This window comes from Balaenoptera borealis (assembly GCF_965194805.1).
Source record: "Balaenoptera borealis genome assembly, chromosome: X".
In the NCBI taxonomy this organism is placed as follows: Eukaryota; Metazoa; Chordata; class Mammalia; order Artiodactyla; family Balaenopteridae; genus Balaenoptera; species Balaenoptera borealis.
In genome coordinates, this window is record NC_138881.1 from 46,939,147 (window position 1) to 46,954,502 (window position 15,356).

Here is a 15,356-nt window from a genome sequence, read left to right on the forward strand (position 1 = left end):
TATAGAACATTCACTGAACGCTGGCAGAAGATGTCAGACCTCCCAAAAGGCAAGAAACTCCCCACGTACCTGGGTAGGGCAAAAGAAAAAAGAAAAAACAGACACAAAAGAATAGGGATGGGACCTGCACCAGTGGGAGGGAGCTGTGAAGGAGGAAAGGTTTCCACACACTAGGAAACCCCTTCGCGGGCGGAGACTGCGAGTGGCAGAGGGGGGAAGCTTCGGAGCCACGGAAGAGAGCGCAGCCACAGGGGTGTGGAGGGCAAAGCGGAGAGATTCCCGCACAGAGGACCAGTGCCGACCAGCACTAACCAGCCTGAGAGGCTTGTCTGCTCACCCGCCGGGGCAGACGGGGGCTGGGAGCTGAGGCTCGGGCTTCGGTCGCATCACAGGGAGAGGACTGGGGTTGGCAGCGTGAACACAGCCTGAAGGGGTTAGTGCACCACGGCTAGCCGGGAGGGAGTCTGGAAAAAGGTCTGGAGCTGCCGAACAGGCGAGAGACTTTTTCTTGCCTCTTTGTTTCCTGGTGCGTGAGGAGAGGGGATTCAGAGCGCCGCCTAAACGAGCTTCAGAGACGGGTGCGAGCCGTGGGTATCAGCGTGGAACCCAGAGACGGGCATGAGACGCTAAGGCTGCTGCTGCCGCCACCAAGAAGCCTGTGTGCAAGCACAGGTCACTATCCACACCTCCCCTCCTGAGAGCCTGTGCGGCCTGCCACTGCCAGGGTCCCGTGATCCAGGGACAACTTCCCCGGGAGAACACACAGCGCGCCTCAGGCTGTCGCAACGTCACACCGGCCTCTGCCACCACAGGCTTACCCTGCGTTCCATACCCCTCCCTCCCCCTGGCCTGAGTGAGCCAGAGCCCCCTAATCAGCTGCTACTTTAACCCCGTCCTGTCTGAGTGAAGAACAGACGCCCTCAGGCGACCTACACGCAGAGGCGGGTCCAAATCCAATGTTGAACCCCGGGAGCTGTGCGAACACAAAAGAGAAAGGGAAATTTCTCCCAGGAGCCTCAGGAGCAGCAGATTAAATCTCCACAATCAACTGGATGTACCCTGCATCTCTGGAATACCTGAATAGACAACGAATCATCCCAAAATTGAGGCAGGGGACTTTGGAAGCAACTGTAGACTTTGGGTTTCCTTTCTGCATGTAATATGTTTCTGGTTTTACGTTTACCTTAGTTTAGTATTTAGAGTTTATTACCATTGGTAGATTTGTTTATTGATTTGGTTGCTCTCTTCCTTTTTTATTTTTTAATATATAGAAATATATACTGTTTTCCTTTTTCTCTTTTTGTGAGTATGTATGTATATACTTCTTTGATTTTGTCTGTATAACTTTGCTTTTACCATTTGTCCTAGGGTTCTGTCTGTCCTTTTTTTTTTTCTTAGCATAGCTTTTAGTGCTTGTTATCATTGGTGGAGTTTTTTAATGGTTTGGTTGCTCTTTCTTTCTTTCTTTCTTTCCTTTTTTTATGACTTTTAAATTTTTTATTTTTAATAATGTATATTTTTTGTTTTAATAACTTTATTTTATTATTTTTTCTTTCTTCCTTTTTTGTCCTCCCTTTTCCTCTGAGCTGTGTGGCTGACAGGGTCTTGGTGCTCCGGCCGGGTGTCAGGCCTGTGCCTCTGAGATGGGAGAGCGGAGTTCAGGACATTGGTCCACCAAAGACCTCCCGGCTCCACGTAATATCAAACAGCGAAAGCTCTCCCAGAGATCTCCATCCCAACGCTAAGACCCAGCTCCACTCAATGACCAGCAAGCTACAGTGCTGGACACCCTATGCCAAACAACTAGCAAGATAGGAACACAACCCCGCCTATTAGCAGAGAGGCTGCCTAAAATCATAAGAAGGCCACAGACACCCCAAAACACACCACCAGACGTGGACCTGCCCACCAGAAAGACAAGATCCAGCCTCATCCACCAGAACACAGGCACTAATCCCCTCCACCAGGAAGCCTACACAACCCACTGAACCAACCTTAGCCAATGGGGACAGACACCAAAAACAACAGGAACTATGAACCTGCAGCCTGTGAAAAGGAGACCACAAACACAGTAAATTAAGCAAAATGAGAAGACAGAGAAACACACAGCAAATGAAGGACCAAGGTAAAAATATTAAATGGAAAAAAATACTAAAAGCAGCAAGGGAAAAAAAACAAATAACACACAAGGGAATCCCCATAATGTTAACAGCTGATCTTTCAGCAGAAACTCTGCAAGCCACAAGACAGTGGCAGGACATATTTAAAGTGATGAAAGGGAAAAACCTACAACCAAGATTACTCTACCCAGCAAGTATCTCATTCAGATTCGATGGAGAAAATAAAGCCTTTACAGACAAGCAAAATATAAGAGAATTCAGCACCAGCAAACCAGTTTTACAACAAATGCTAAAGGAACTTCTCTAGGCAGGAAACACAAGAGAAGGAAAAGACCTACAATAACAAACCCCAAAAAATTAAGAAAATGGTCATAGGAACATACATATCGATAATTACCTTAAATGTAAATGGATTAAATGCTCCAACCAAAAGACACAGACTGGCTGAATGGATACAAAAATAAGACCCGTATATATGCTGCCTACAAGAAACCCACTTCAGACCTAGGGACACATACAGACTGAAAGTGAGGGGATGGAAAAAGATATTCCATGCACATGGAAATCAAAGGAATGCTGGAGTAGCAATTCTCATATCAGACAAAATAGACTTTAAAATAAAGACTATTACAAGAGACACAGAATGACACTACATAATGATCAAAGCATCAATCCAAGAAGAAGATATAACACTTGTACATATTTATGCACCCAATATAGGAGCACATCAATACATAAGGCAAATGCTAACAGCCATAAAAGGGGAAATCAACAGTAACAAATTCACAGCAGGGGACTTTAACACCCCACTGTCACCAATGGACAGATCATCCAAAATGAAAATAAATAAGGAAACACAAGCTTTAAATGATACATTAAACAAGATGGACTTAATTGATGTTTATAGGACATTCCACCCAAAAACAACAGAATACACTTTCTTCTCAAGTGCTCATGGAACATTCTCCAGGATAGATCATATCTTGGGTCACAAATCAAGCCTTGGTAAATTTAAGATTGAAATCATATCAAGTATCATTTCCGACCACAACACTATGAGACTAGATATCAATTACAGGAAAAAATCTGTAAAAAATACAAACACATGGATGCTAAACAATACACTACGTAATAACCAAGAGATCACTGAAGAAATCAAGGACGAAATCAAAAGATACCTAGAAACAAGTGACAATGCAAATAAGAGGACCTAAAACCTATGGGATGCAGCAAAAGCAGTTCTAAGATGGAAGTTTATAGCAATACAATCCTACCTCAAGAAACATCTCAAATAAGCAACTTAACCTTATACCTAAAGCAATCAGACAAAGGAGAACAAGAAACCCCCAAAGTTAGCAGAAGGAAAGATATCATAAAGATCAGATCAGAAAGAAATGAAAAAGAAATGAAGGAAACAATAGCAAAGATCAATAAAACTAAAAGCTGGTTCTTTGAGAAGATAAACAAAATTGATAAACCATTAGCCAGACTCATCAAGAAAAAAAGGGAGAAGACTCAAATCAATAGAATTAGAAATGAAAAAGGAGAAGTAACAACTGACACTGCAGACATACAAAGAATCATGAGAGATTACTACAAGCACCTATATGCCAATAAGTGGACAACTTGGAAGAAATGGACAAACTCTTAGAAAAGCACAATCTTCCGAGACTGAACCAGAAAGAAACAGAGAATATAAACAGACCAATCACAAGCACTGAAACTGAGACTGTGATTAAAAGATCTTCCAACAAACAAAAGCCCAGGAGGACCAGATGGCTTCACAGGAGAATTCTGTCAAACATTTAGAGAAGAGCAAACACCTGTCCTTCTCAAACTCTTCCAAAATATTGCAGAGGGAGGAACACTCCCAAACTCATTCTACGAGGCCACCATCACCCTGATACGAAAATCAGACAGAGGTGTCACAAAGAAAGAAAACTACAGGCCAATATCACTGATGAACATAGATGCAAAAATCCTCAACAAAATACTAGCAAACAGATTCCAGCAGCACATTAAAAGGATCATACACCATGATCAAGTGGGGTTTATCCCAGGAATGCAAGGATTCTTCAATATACGCATATCAATCAATGTGATACACCATATTAACAAACTGAAGAATAAAAACCATATGATCATCTTAATAGATGGAGAAAAAGCTTTTGACAAAATGGAACACCCATTTATGATACAAGCTCTCCAGAAAGTAGGGATAGAGGGAACTTACCTCAACATAATAAAGGCCATATATGACAAACCTACAGCTAACATCGTTCTCAATGGTGAAAAACTGAAACCATTTCCAGTAAGATCAGGAACAAGACAAGGTTGCCCACTCTCACCATTATTATTCAACATAATTTTGGAAGTTTTAGCCACAGCAGTCAGAGAAGAAAAAGAAATAAAAGGAATCCAAATTGGAAAAGAAGTAAAATTGTTACTGATTGCAGGTGACATGATACCATACAAAGAGAATGCTAAAGATGCTACCAGAAAACTACTAGAGCTAATCAATGAATTTGATAAAGTGGCAGGATGCAAAATTAATGCACAGAAATCTCTTCCATTCCTATACACTAATGATGAAGAATCTGAAAGAGAAATTAAGGAAACACTCCCATTTACCATTGCAACAAAAGAATAAAATACCTAGGAATCAACCAACCTAAGGAGACAAAAGACCTGTATGCAGAAAACTATAAGACACTGATGAAAGAAATTAAAGATGATACAAATAGATGGAGAGATATACCATCTTCTTGGATTGGAAGAATCAGTATTGTGAAAATGACTATACTACCCAAAGCAATCTACAGATTCAATGCAATCCCTAACAAACTACCAATGGCATTTTTCACAGAACTAGAACAAAAAATTTCAAAATTTTTGTGGAAACATAAAAGACCCCGAATAGCCAAAGCAATCTTGAGAAAGAAAAACGGAGCTGGAGGAATCAGGCTCCCTGACTTCAGACTATAATACAAAGCTACAGTAATCAAGACAGTATGGTACTGGCACAAAAACAGAAATATAGATCAACGGAACACGATAGAGAGCCCAGAGGTAAACCCATGCACATATGGTCACCTTATCTTTGATAAAGGAGGCAAGCATATACAGTGGAGAAAAGACAGCCTCTTCAATAAGTGGTGCTGGGAAAACTGGACAGCTACATGTAAAAGAATGAAATTAGAACACTCCCTAACACCATACACAAAAATAAACTCAAAATGGATTAAAGACCTAAATGTAAGGCCAGACACCATCAAACTCTTAGAGGAAAACATAGGCAGAACACTGTATGACATAAATCACAGCAAGATCCTTTTTGACTCACCTGCTAGAGAAATGGAAATAAAAACAAAAATAAACAAATGGGACCAAATGAAACTTAAAAGCTTTTGCACAGCAAAGGAAACCATAACAAGACGAAAAGACAACCCTCAGAATGGGAGAAAATATTTGCAAATGAAGCAACTGACAAAGGATTAATCTCCAAGATTTACAAGCAGCTCATGCAGCTCAATAACAAAAAAACAAACAACTCAATCCAAAAATGGGCAGAAGACCTAAATAGACATTTCTCCAAAGAAGATATACAGATTGCCAACAGACACATGAAAGAATGCTCAACATCATTAATCATTAGAGAAATGCAAATCAAAACTACAATGAGATATCATCTCACACCGGTCAGAATGGCCATCATCAAAAAATCTAGAAACAATAAATGCTGGAGAGGGTGTGGAGAAAAGGGAACACTCTTGCACTGTTGGTGGGAATGTAAATTGATACAGCCACTATGGAGAACAGTATGGAGGTTCCTTAAAAAACTAAAAATAGAACTACCATACGACCCAGCAATCCCACTACAATCTCTGAGAAAACCATAATTCAAAAAGAGTCATGTACCAAAATGTTCATTGCCGCTGTATTTACAATAGCCAGGACATGGAAGCAACCTAAGTGTCCATCAACAGATGAATGGATAAAGAAGATGTGGCACATATATACAATGGATTATTACTCAGCCATAAAAGGGAACGAAACTGAGTTATTTGTAGTGAGGTGGATGGACCTCGAGACTGTTATACAGAGTGAAGTAAGTCAGAAAGAGAAAAACCAATACCGTATGCTAACACATATATATGGAATCTAAAAAAAAAAAAGAAAAAAAAATGATCAGAAGAACCTAGGGGCAAGACAGGAGTAAAGATGCAGACCTACTAGAGAATGGACTTGAGGATATGGGGAGGGGGAAGGGTAAGCTGTGACAAAGTGAGAGTGGCATGGACATATATACACTACCAAACGCAAAATAGATAGCTAGTGGGAAGCAGCCGCATAGCACAGGGAGATCAGCTCGGTGGTTTGTGACCACCTAGAGGGGTGGGATAGGGAAGGTGGGAGGGAGGGAGACGCAAGAGGGAAGAGAGATGGGAACATATGTATATGTATAACTGATTCACTTTGTTATAAAGCAGAAACTAACACACCATTGTAAAGCAATTATACTCCAATAAAGATGTTAAAAAAGAAAAAAAAGCAAGCTGTGGTACATCCATAGCATGGAATATTACTCAGCAACAAAAAGGAACAAGCTATCATAACACAAAATAACTTAAATAATCGCAAAGACAATGTTATGGGTCAAAAAAGCCAATCTCAAAAGGCATGTTTTTACCATGAGATCTTATGGTTGATTTGAAAGAAGCAGTGTGGTGTAAGTGCCTGACAATTAGCTTTTTTGATTGTAATAAGAAAGTGCCTGACATTAAGCTTTTGATTGCTGAAGTATACATTTCAAAGAAATCCATCTCAAATAAACACATTGCCAGCTATACAACTATATAAAGAGCCAGGCCACCCCACCCATGAAGTTTCCCTTTTAGAAAGCCCTGGTTGACCTAGATAACTGATCATTTGAGTGACCCTGCTTTTCCCTCCCTGTGCTTTAATTCCCGATCTCACTCTCAATAAACAGTGAACCTGCGAAACCCTAGGTACCCCACCCTCAACCAGTATAAAGGAAGAACCCTAGATCTGCTAGTGTGTGCTCCTGCTCTCTAGTATGTACTCCTGTTTCCCACCTCCTGACCAAACCTCTTGCTATGTGGCCCGCACGATGTGTACCCCCCAGGACCTGTGAAGAGTAAACCTTGTGTTTTCAAACTTCCCCAGCCTTTTCCAGCTTCTATGGGTTGCCTGCATTCCTTGGTTTGTGGCCCTTTTCCTCCATTTTCAAAGCCAGCAATGCTGCCTCTCTCTGACACTGCTTCCTTCCTCATATCTTTTCTCTGATCCTTTCTTCTGCCTCTCTCTTCTACTTTAGAGGACCCTTGTGATTACACGGGGCCCACTCAGATAATCCAGGATATCTCTCTATTTTAAAATGTTGATTAGCCTCTTAAATTCTATCTACAACCTCAATTACCCTTTGGCATATAGCTGAACATAGTCACAGGTTGCAGGGATTTGCACATGGATGTCTTTGGGGGGGACCATTATTCTGCCTACCACAAATTCTGTTGAGATCTCACATATACCCTTACAGTTCACCCTCAACCCCACCTTGACTATGCACAAGTAACCAAGTAAGTCTGACCTGATTAACAACTTCTTTATTAAGTTGAGACTGATCCTCTCTTTTTACAAATTCAGAGACGTACAGTTTTTCTATTAGTCTCGTAATAAATAAAGATCTCTTACATCAGATAGATCATGACTTTCCTTTTAAGATTATCTTTGTTAAGCAATAAACTCCTCAACAAACTCCAAATGCTGGACCAGCGGTTCCCATTGACTACCAACATTTCAAAAGCTTATTTTGGGGATTGAAACTGGGTTTCCAGGTATTTGTTTTCCAAATGAAAACATAACACTCATCTGCTCTCCAAAATCTATCACCTATCCTCATCATTATTTCATAAAAGAACATTCAGCACCAACAAAGTGGAAGAGAACCTCAGAATAATGTATACTTCTTTAAATCACCTTAGCTTAATAAAAAATAAGTTAATTATTTTTATTTTTCTAATTTTGCTGATCTTTGACCAGTTTTTTTTAATCACTTTTAAGATTGATTTACCTGTTGCAACTGTGCCACTGTCCACATGTGTCAAGGACTGGGGACGGCTTCGAAGTTTGCTTTTGAAAGATCTTGGTCTACGTGGTGATGCAGGTGGTACAGGAATCTCTGATGATTGGACTTTGCTGTCTTTAATTGCCCGAAGGCGTTCATAGAGCTCCTGTAGCTCCTTATTCTGCTGGGTTTGAAGATTTACCACCTCCTGAATGTGTCTGAAGGAAAATCATGCAGAAAGCATTTTAATGGCACAGGCACCATAGAGATGAGCCAAGGAACTCTACCAGTACAAGTAAAGTTTAACAAGGAATTTAGATTAAGAATGTGGAAATACAGAATATTTTCACAATTTTAAGATTTTCATTGCCTTCCTAAGTGTGACATTAAACTAATCAGACATAAAGAAAAAGCTCAATAAATTGACAAGAACAAATTTCTAAAACTTCAATACAGTAAAAGATAATTTAAAAAGTGAAAGTCTCATAGTACTGATAATATTAACCTTTTCTTTATTATATGTTGCAAGTATAAACAGGAAAAAAATTTGTAACATATAGTAAAAGGTTAATATTCAGAATATATAAATAGCTCCTAAAAATCAATAAGAAAAAAAGAAACAGGGCTTCCCTGGTGGCGCAGTGGTTGAGAATCTGCCTGCCAATGCAGGGGACACGGGTTCGAGCCCCGGTCTGGGAAGATCCCACATGCCACGGAGTGGCTAGGCCCGTGAGCCACAATTACTGAGCCTGCGCGTCTGGAGCCTGTGCTCCACAACAAGAGAGGCCGTGATAGTGAGAGGCCCGCGCACCGTGATGAAGAGTGGCCCCCACTTGCCGCAACTAGAGAAAGCCCTCGCACAGAAACGAAGACCCAACACAGCCTAAAATAAATTAATTAATTAATATTAAAAAAATGGAGTATCATTAATAATAACTAAGTATTAAATGCTAAAAAAACAAGAAACAACTTTATAGAAAAAGGGGGAAAGAATATGAAAAGATGACTCCAAAGAAGAGGAAATACAAGTAGCCAATAAATATGAGATGATGCACATCCTTAGTATTAATTAGAACACAAATTTTTTAAACATCTTTATTGCAGTATAATTGCTTTACAATGGTATGTTAGTTTCTGCTGTATAACAAAGTGAATCAGCTATACATATACATGCATCCCCATATCTCCTCCCTCTTGTGTCTCCCTCCCACCCTCCCTATCCCACCCCTCTAGGTGGTTACAAAGCACCGAGCTGATCTCCTTGTGCTATGCAGCTGCTTCCCATTAGCTATCTATTTTACATTTGGTAGTGTATATATGTCAGTGCTACTCTCTCACTTCATCCCAGCTTACCCTTCCCCCTCCCCGTGTCCTCAAGTCCATTCTCTACGTCTGCGTCTTTATTCCTGTCCTGCCCCTAGGTTCTTCAGAACCATTTTTTTTTCTTTTAGATTCCATATATATGTGTTAGCATACATAGAACACAGATTTTAAAACTATTTTTTATTCATCTGATTGGAATAAAATGAAAAGAATCAATAATATCCAGTCTAATCTTGTTAAGGAGTGGGAAAACAGGCACTTTCATATATTTCTGTTTGGTGTGTAAAATGGTATATTTACATTGGATGACAATTTTAAATGTACAAACCTTTTAAGCCAGCAATTCCACTTTTAGGTATCTATCCTACAAAAATACTAACATAAGTATGTAAAAATATAAGGATGTTGACTTCAACATTTTTTACATAAGCAAAATATGGGATAAAACTGAAATGCCCATTAAGGAGAGAGTAAATCAACTTTAAATGGCTATATGCTATTCCAATGTATGGAATAAAGATTATTTGTGCAAACATGAATATGAAGAGGAGACAATGTTAAGTCAAAAAATTGTAGAGTAACATATATTATGATCCCACTTTTATTAAACTCAAAAACTATATATTTGTAAATGCAAGAAAAATGACAGGCAAGATATATACCAAATAGTTCATTGTGGTCGCCTCTGAGAAATGAGATTAGGGCATGAGAAACAGGAGATTGGTTTGTGTGCATTTTTACTGTTGTGATATTATGTTTTATAATAAAAAAGATATATTTGGTCTTTGTCCCTGTTCTTGGCACACAGCTCCTAAAACCCTTGTAACTTCCTAAGTGACAAGAGCAATGGGAGAATCTTTTGTTATAATATTTGGTCTTTTGTCCTCAAATAGCTCCAGTTCCTGAAATAGTTCCAGAGTGATAAAGGTAAAAGGAGTGTCTCATTATTCAAAACAAGCCCCTCTGATCACGAAGTGACTTTTGGATAGCCCCTAAGGATGGGTACCTCTAAGGAGGGGAACAAGGATGGAAGTTGAATTAATCACCAATGGCCAACGATTTAATCAATCATGCCTATGTAATGAAGCTTCCATAAAAATCCGTGAACTACAGGGGTTCTAAGAGCTTCTAGGTCGGTGAAGACATGGAGGTGCTGGGAGAGTGGCACTTCTGGGAGGCCATGAAGTTCCATGCCCCTTCCCCTATACCTTGCCATCTGGCTGTTCTTGAGTTGTATCCTTTTATAATAAACCAATAATCTAGTAAGGAAACTGTTTTCCTGAGCTCTGTAAGCCACTCTAGCAAGGTAATCAAAGCTGAGGAGGGGTTTGTGGGAACCTCTGATTTACAACAGGTTGGTAAGAAGCATAGGTAACACTACCTGGACTCGTGATGGGCATCTGAAAGGGGGCAGTCTTGTGGGACTGAGCCCTTAGCCTGTGGGATCTGATGCTATCTTTGTAGTTTTCAACCATAAATTTTCTTCCATCATTAAAATGTCACCAATCCAAAATTAGTTACCAATCAAATACTTAGTTCTATGAAACCCAAGGCAGGGGCTTCCCTGGTGGCGCAGTGGTTGAGAGTCCGCCTGCCAATGCAGGGGACACGGGTTCGAGCCCTGGTCTGGGAGGATCCCACATGCCGCGGAGCGACTGGGCCCGTGAGCCACAACTACTGAGCCTGCGTGTCTGGAGCCTGTGCTCCGCAACGAGAGAGGCCGCGATAGTGAGAGGCCCGCGCACCGCGATGAAGAGTAGCCCCCACTTGCCACAACTGGAGAAAGCCCTCGCACAGAAGCGAAGACCCAACACAGCCAAAAATAAATTAATTAATTAATTAATTTAAAAAAATGTACTTAAAAAAAAAACCCAAGGCAATCAAATTTGTGACAAAAGAGAAGCAGTCCTTACTTTTCTCGTAATCTTTGAAGCTCCACCTTTAAGTCCTCATCCTCTACTTCTGACTCATCATCACTGCTCATTGGGGAAGACGGTGAATAGAAGAGTGAGCTCTGTGTTTGAACGTAGGCTTTTTCTTCACGGAGTGGTAAGCACTTTTCTCTCTCTGGACCAGTCTTTGCCACTGATTTCCCTCTGCCACAAAGAGTGGCTGAAAATTCACTATCAGAGGTAGGCTGTATCCCAGAAGTAAGTATCTCTCTCTCTTTAAGCAACAGTTCAGATCCAGACTGCAAGCTACTTCCTGTGGCTGAATTTTCTTCCAATTCCTTTTCTGGAGTCATCAAAGATACATCAGTCTCACAAGCTGTACTGAAAGATGAGAAGTTGTCAGCTTGTTTGGGAATTCTTTTATCTTCTTTGAAGGTTTCCTGAAGAGCTTGTAACTTCTGAGAAGAAAGTGAAGTTTGTGGATTGTGTGTGGCAGGTTCCATTCCTACCAATTGAGACTTTGCTGTTTCAGTAAAGGCTAAAGCTTCTTCACTAGGCTGGCTCGTCATTTTATTGAATGCTGGTATGTGTTCTATTCCAAAAGATGTCACTTTCACTGACTGCTGCTGAGGAACTGTAATCACCTGAAATACAAAAAGGCAAAGGTGGCTGGCTCTGCCTAACCAAAGAGTAAACCCACAAAGAAATTCAATATCAATATATGGCACAGACAACTGGATGGTCTTCTGTAATGTACAAACACTGATAATACCAAAACTAAAAAATCCCATCTATACTTGTCATATTCAAAGCTTTGCAATTGGGCCCTTTGCAAAGAGAATTGGCTTCATATTGCTCAAATAAAATTCTGCAATTAAAAAACATTCCATACGTACACCTAAAACTAACACAATATTGTAAATCATCTATACTTCAATTAAAAATAAAATGAAAACAAATTCAATTGCCAAGGTTCTAAAGGACATGAAATTAGATTTATAAAAAAGATGACCCAACCACCCACCAAAAACTGATGACCCATTTCTGTGCTCCCTTTCAGCTACTAAAATCCTCATTTCTTTAGACTCGCCTTTAGTGGATGGCTACAGAAGGTGACAGGATGCATATAAGGGGAAAAATGAAATACGATAATGATCTACATTTAAAATAATTACCATCTACAGACCTAGATCTTCAATGCTGTTACCTTTTATAATGCCTTTGTAGATAATGATTTAACCAAAGACACAAACCTGGAACCGACCCCGCTGAAATGATCCACTCATTGCTTTACATCTACTCAAAGCCCTAGCATCAGCTGTGGACTCTCCTGTCAGAGGAATGGGGTCAGGAGCAACTGCTGATCTCGTATCTTCTGTATCCACTGCAAGTTTCGCCAAATTGTAAGCAGAAAGGAGAAAATTGCTTGTTAAGACTACATTTGTTTACATTACCAAAAATGAAGAAAAGTAGAAAAAGCTTAACTCCTGCTAGACAATTAAAAAAGTGTTAATGTAATAAGCAACACTGTAGAAGTCCCTAATTCTGAATCAGACATTGCAAGATTTATCCCGAGACTTAGTATCTATATGAAATGAATACTTTAAAACCAAATTAGTTACAAAAGGAAAAATAAAATGGCAATGACATTAATGGGACGTGTCACATACATGGGCTACGTGGAAAAAGTGGCAAGATTTGTGTATGAACAACAACAAAAAGAAACAGAAGTAAATGAAAAATGATGTTACCTAGTCTATGTCCCTGACTGTAAGCACACTACCTTGACGGACTTTTGATCTCTTGAAAAAGCTGGTTGACTGCCGTAGCCTGTATGCCCAGCTTTTTAATTTGCGAGTCCAGGATTTCTTGCTAATAGGATTTTTGAGACTAGGACAAGTAAAGCTTAGGCCAAAATATCCACCTCCTGTCTGCAGATGAATGGCTCCACCGCTTGACACAGCAGCAGGATAGGCCTCTGGATCCCCTGGAAGTGAAGCATCTGGGGACATCTCCTAATGGAGACAAAAAGAGGAAAACCAAAATGGTAGTAATTTAGGTGAGGTGGAGCAATTGTTTCTACCATTGGAGTTTCTTGTATGGACTAATCAGTAATCAAAAATAGAATGCTATATGCTAAAGGAACTTCTCTAGGCAGGAAACACAAGAGAAGGAAAAGACCTACAATAACAAACCCAAAACAATTAAGAAAATGGTAATAGTAACATACATATCGATAATTACCTTAAATGTAAATGGATTAAATGCTCCAACCAAAAGACATAGACTGGCTGAATGGATACAAAAACAAGACCCACATATATGCTGCCTACAAGAGACCCACTTCAGACCTGGGACACATACAGACTGAAAGTGAGGGGATGGAAAAAGATATTCCATGCAAATGGAAATCAAAAGAAAGCTGGAGTAGCAATTCTCATATCAGACAAAATAGACATTAAAACAAAGACTATTACAAGAGACAAAGAAGGACACTACATAATGAACAAGGGATCAATCCAAGAAGAAGATATAACAATTGTAAATATTTATGCACCCAACATAGGAGCACCTCAATATATAAGGCAAATACTAACAGCCATAAAAGGGGAAATCGACAGTAACACAATCATAGTAGGGGAATTTAACACCCAGCTTTCACCAATGGACAGATCATCCAAAATGAAAATCAATAAGGAAACACAAGCTTTAAATGATACATTAAATGACATGGATTTAATTAATATTTATAGGACATTCCATCCAAAAACAACAGAATACACTTTCTTCTCATGTGCTCATGGAACATTCTCCAGGATAGATCACGTCATGGGTCACAAATCAAGCCTCAGTAAATTTAAGAACATTGAAATCATATCAAGCATCTTTTCTGACTACAACGCTATGAGATTAGAAATCAATTACAGGGGAGAAAAAAACAAAAAACACAAACACATGGATGCTAAACAATACACTACTAAATAACCAAGAGATCACTGAAGAAATCAAAGAGGAAATCAAAAAATACCTAAAAACAAATAACAATGAAAACACAACGACCCAAAACCTATGGGATGCAGCAAAAGCAGTTCTAAGAGGGAAGTTTATAGCTATACAAGCCTACCTTAAGAAACAAGAAACATCTCAAATAAACAACCTAACCTTACACCTAAAGCAATTAGAGAAAGAAGAACAATAAAACCCCAAAGTTAGCAGAAGGAAAGAAATCGTAAAGATCAGATCAGAAAGAAATGAAAAAGAAATGAAGTAAACGATAGCAAAGATCAATAAAACTAAAAGCTGGTTCTTTGAGAAGATAAACAAAATTGAAAAACCATTAGCCAGACTTATAAATTAAAAAAGGGAGAAGACTCAAATCAATAGAATTAGAAATGAAAAAGGGGAAGTAACAACTCACACTGCAGAAATACAGAGGATCAGGAGAGTGTACTAAAAGCAACGATATGCCAATAAAATGGACAACCTGGAAGAAATGGACAAATTCTTAGAAATGCACCACCTTACGAGACTGAACCAGGAAGAAACAGAAAATATGAACAGACCAAGCACAAGCACTGAAATTGAGACTGTGATTAAAAATCTTCCAACAAACAAAAGCCCAGGACCAGATGGCTTCACAGGCGAATTCTATCAAACATTTAGAGAAGAGCTAACACCTATCCTTCTCAAACTCTTCCAAAATATAGCAGAGGGAGGAACACTCCGAAACTCATTCTATGAGGCCACCATCACCCTGATAACAAAACCAGACAAAGATGTCACAAAAAAGAATGGGGGCTTCCCTTGTGGCACAGTGGTTGAGAATCTGCCTGCTAATGCAGGGGACAAGGGTTCGAGCCCTGGTCTGGGAAGATCCCACATGCCGCGGAGCAACTAGGCCCGTGAGCCACAATTACTGAGCCTGCGCGTCTG

General features: G+C 39.7%; 2 protein-coding genes across 12 annotated transcripts in view; one reads left to right on the plus strand and one right to left on the minus strand.

The window, feature by feature from the left end:
• LOC309620413 (uncharacterized protein) overlaps positions 1-15,356 on the plus strand; it is a 90,327-nt gene that overhangs the window by 44,501 nt on the left and 30,470 nt on the right. The window lies entirely within an intron of this gene.
• WNK3 (WNK lysine deficient protein kinase 3) overlaps positions 1-15,356 on the minus strand; it is a 141,053-nt gene that overhangs the window by 33,368 nt on the left and 92,329 nt on the right. For 9 of the 11 annotated variants that reach the window (XM_082376518.1, XM_082376519.1, XM_082376515.1 and 6 more), the window contains 4 exons: positions 13,348-13,438; positions 12,677-12,807; positions 11,445-12,067; positions 8,215-8,426 (listed from right to left, as the gene is read on the minus strand). In XM_082376518.1, coding sequence (XP_082232644.1) covers positions 8,215-8,426; positions 11,445-12,067; positions 12,677-12,807; positions 13,348-13,438 — 1,057 coding nt within the window. Of the gene's footprint in view, positions 1-8,197; positions 8,427-11,444; positions 12,068-12,676; positions 12,808-13,206; positions 13,439-15,356 lie in introns of all 11 variants that reach the window. The other 2 variants (XM_082376512.1, XM_082376513.1) reach the window with 2 other exon arrangements.